Here is a 3,780-nt window from a genome sequence, read left to right on the forward strand (position 1 = left end):
GGGCTGGGGATTCGAACCCGCCACCTTAGGTGTACGTGGCTGGCGCCTTAGCCGGTTGAGCTATAGGCACCGAGCCCAAAAATATATTTTATAAAAGATATAAATCATGGTTTAACCCCAAATTTGATAATTGAGTAATTTCTTAAAATTGGACCATATGAGGCTTAAAATCTAGAAAAAGTTATATGGTGAAAAAATAAATTTTGGCCCATATATTAAATTAAAGCTAATTTTTTTTTCAATAAAAGTAGGCTCAGCTCAGATAAAAATGGGAAAGACGGCTTAACAGTGAAGAAATTGGATTGATAATTTCCACTGTTAGGAAACTATGATTTCCTAATTTTCAGTGTATAATCAGAAGGAATATCTGAAGTCCTGTATCATAGGGACAATTCCCAGCCTTACCAAAATTCTTTCAATGTTGTATGGTGGATAACAAGGTAGTCAGACCACTTACAGGTTTTACCCTTTATTAGCTGTGTGACCTTGGGCAAGATGTGCTAATTAATTTTTCTATTCTCAGTTTCATCTACAAAATAGATCTAATAGTAGTAGCTACCTTATAGAATTTGGGAGAGGAGTAAGGGAACACATGTAAAATTCTTAAAACTGGTGCCAGACACATAGTAAAACTCAAGGACTGTTAGTATTATTATTTATCATTACAACTTTCCTCCCCCACAAAAGCAAGGACACTGGGATAATACCGAATTTAACCCATGGAGATCAAGCACTAAAAATTAAATAACCGGACAAATTCCAGTTAAGAAATTGCCTTTCTTTGCCCCGTGTGCATTCAATACATTGCTATCTTTAATTTTAAATACATTTAGTTAGTAATTTACCTAAAAAAGAAAGAAACAAAAAGAAAGTTTCCAAATTCAAATAATTATGTATTATTTGGGGGGTCACCAGGTAGAAAAAAGAAAAAAAGAAAAAGTGAAGAAGTAGAAAGAGGAGTGTTATGAAAATATGCTAAGAAATACATGGAAAATAAATTCCTTAGAAGTTACTAGAAGAAGCGCAATGATAAAGTTAATGGAGAAGATGTATACAATGTTGGACAATTAAGTTCCGGAACTCACCTAGAAAAAGTGCTACCTACCTCGTCGCTCAATATCCCTACTTTGAAGTCCTCCCTTGGGAGACAAGTACCAATGCCAGTACCTGGTCCACACCCTCAAAGTGATTTTGGAACTCTTTTTCTGGAATGGCCATCAGAGCTGTCATACAAGGTCTAACAATTAAATTCGTAAATTAATCCTAGAAACATTTTTTTGATGGGTGGATGAGGCACTGGAATCAGTGCATAGCTTCCCCAGGGGGGCCTTCCAAATGATATTCAGCAATGAGGTAGGTAGCACATTTTCTAGGATGAGTTCACAAACTTAGTCCGACCTCAGAGATCTCAAAGTAAGACTGACAAATTAGACCGCCATATCACTTTGACATTTCTAAACTATATCCAATTGCTATTTGCCAGAATAAGATTGAATACAAAAACTTGTGAATACTCGCAAATGTTGAGAAATTTTCACTTGTGTATGTATGATTGTAAATGTTCATTACAACATTATTGTGTGTAATAATAAAAAATTGGACATAACTTCTTTATCAATTGTTTATCAATAATGTTCCATTATTGGGTGGAATTATTCAGCTTCTTAAAGAAGCAAGGTGATCAATGTTCTCACTTAGAATAGTGTTGAATATTATTCATTATGTAGAATATTGTGTTCTATGTATATAACATATTATTAGCTGGAAATAAGTAATTTTTGACAGAAAATCATGCGATATGATTCCATGGTCTATTAAAAATAGAGAAAAAGGGACAGTAAATAAAAGACAACTGTTAACACTGGTTATCTCAGGAAAGGTACTGTGAAGACTGTTCTCTTTAAATGTATTTCTGCAACATCTGAATTTTCTTTTACAATTCCTTTGCATTTCTTTAGGTAAGAAGAAAATCTCAATAAAGTTAAAATATAAAAATGCAATTGAGAATACCTGCTGAAACGGTTTCACTGAATAATTTCATCTCCAGTTCACCTTTTACGGCTTCAGATTCTTCGTCAGCAAAATTCTACAAAAACCACAAAAATAGATGGGTGTGGCTGTCATTGTTTGCTTCAGCCCAGTCATTCTCTTTATGTTTCAGTTCTCACTTCTGATGTGTGCTACCTTAATTCAAGGGCCCCAGACTGACACTTGCTATAGCATAAAACTAGACTCAAAAGCAGTATTTTAAAAAGTAATTAAAATGAGAGCCATCTCCACAGAATTTCATAAGGGTAGGAGTGAGCCTGCTCAGATTGTCTGCTGAAAAGTTTCAAGTGTAAAATATAGATATTAGTAAACAATGAAAGCTATAAAAAACAGTATCTACATTTGCATTTTGGTTTTAGCCAATAGGCATATTTTGCTTAAATTTGATAAACAGCTCTCTGATAGAGTAATTCCAAAGGCTGCTTTGGGGTAAGTCACGCAAGGAAATTAAGATGCTCCCCATTGTGTGCTGTCGAAGGTTATTTCATTACACTCTAGTTATAAGAATAGGCAAGGGTCATAAAATCTATACATTGTATCTGAGTCTGCCACTATCTTAACCTTTGTGACCTTGAACAAGTTCTGATCAGCCTCAAATTCCTAATATACCAATAACAATAGATACTTAACTACATATCAGACATATGTGCTGCATGTCTGATACAGCAAACAGTCAGATCTAAGCAAACTGAAGCTTCAGGAGATGACTGTTCCAGGGTCAAATGAAATAAAGGAAGTAAAAGAGCTTTGTATACTGTAAATCACTAGATAAATGCAGTGTTGTTACAAAAATGTGAAAATAAAATACCTGGGAATAAACCAAAGAAGTGAAAGATCGCTCAAATGAAAACTATAAAACAATGATAAAAGAAACTGAAGAGGGCACAAAAAAACAGATCTCAAAATGAAGACCCAATATTGCTAAAATGTCTATAGTATACAAAGCAATCTCCAGGCTCAATGCAATCACCATCAAAATACCAATGACATTCTTCACAGAAACAGAAAAAAGTTATCCTAAAATTTATATGGAGCTACAAAAGACCCAGGCCAGCCAAAGCCATCATGAGCAAAAAGAACAAAACTGGATGAATCGGATTACCTGACTTCAAAGTATACTACAGGGCTACAGTAACCAAAATAGCATGGTACTAGCATAAAAAACAGACAAATAGAACAAAGGAAGAGAATGGAGAACCCGGAAATCAATCCACACATCTACAGTGATCTTACCCTTGACAAAGGTGCCACAAACATAAAGGGAGGAAAGGACAGTGTCTTGAATAAAGGGTGCTGGGAAAACTGGATATCCATATGCAGAAGAATGAACCTAGATCCTTATCTCTCATCATATGTAAAAATTAAATCAAAATGGATTAAAGACTTAAATAGAGGACCTGAAACTATGAAACTGCCGAAAGAAAACATCAGGGAAATGCTTTAGGACATGGGCCTGGGCAATAACTTCTGGGTAATACCCCTGAAGCACAGGCAAGCCAAGTAAAATCAGACAAATGGGATCACATTGAGCTAACCAGATTCTACACAGCAAGGAAACAACAAAGAAACAACCTACAGAATGGGAGAAATATTTGCACACTAACCATCTGACAAGAGATTAATAACTAGACTCTATAAGGAGCCGCAACTCGGCTCAGCGCCTGTGGTTCAAGTGGCTAAGGCACCAGCCACATACACCTAAGATGGCAGGTTCGAGTCCAGCCTGGGTCC

At 35.7% G+C, this 3,780-nt stretch overlaps 1 protein-coding gene across 4 annotated transcripts in view; it reads right to left on the bottom strand.

The window, feature by feature from the left end:
* The window catches only part of CASC1 (cancer susceptibility 1), a 58,855-nt gene that overhangs the window by 11,779 nt on the left and 43,296 nt on the right, over positions 1–3,780 (bottom strand). For all 4 annotated transcript variants that reach the window (XM_023514703.1, XM_023514702.1, XM_023514700.1 and 1 more), the window contains one exon: positions 2,011–2,086. In XM_023514703.1, coding sequence (XP_023370471.1) covers positions 2,011–2,086 — 76 coding nt within the window. The remainder of the gene's footprint in view (positions 1–2,010; positions 2,087–3,780) is intronic.

This window comes from Otolemur garnettii, unplaced genomic scaffold, assembly GCF_000181295.1.
Source record: "Otolemur garnettii isolate 467f Iridium unplaced genomic scaffold, OtoGar3 scaffold00057, whole genome shotgun sequence".
Classification (NCBI taxonomy): domain Eukaryota; kingdom Metazoa; phylum Chordata; class Mammalia; order Primates; family Galagidae; genus Otolemur; species Otolemur garnettii.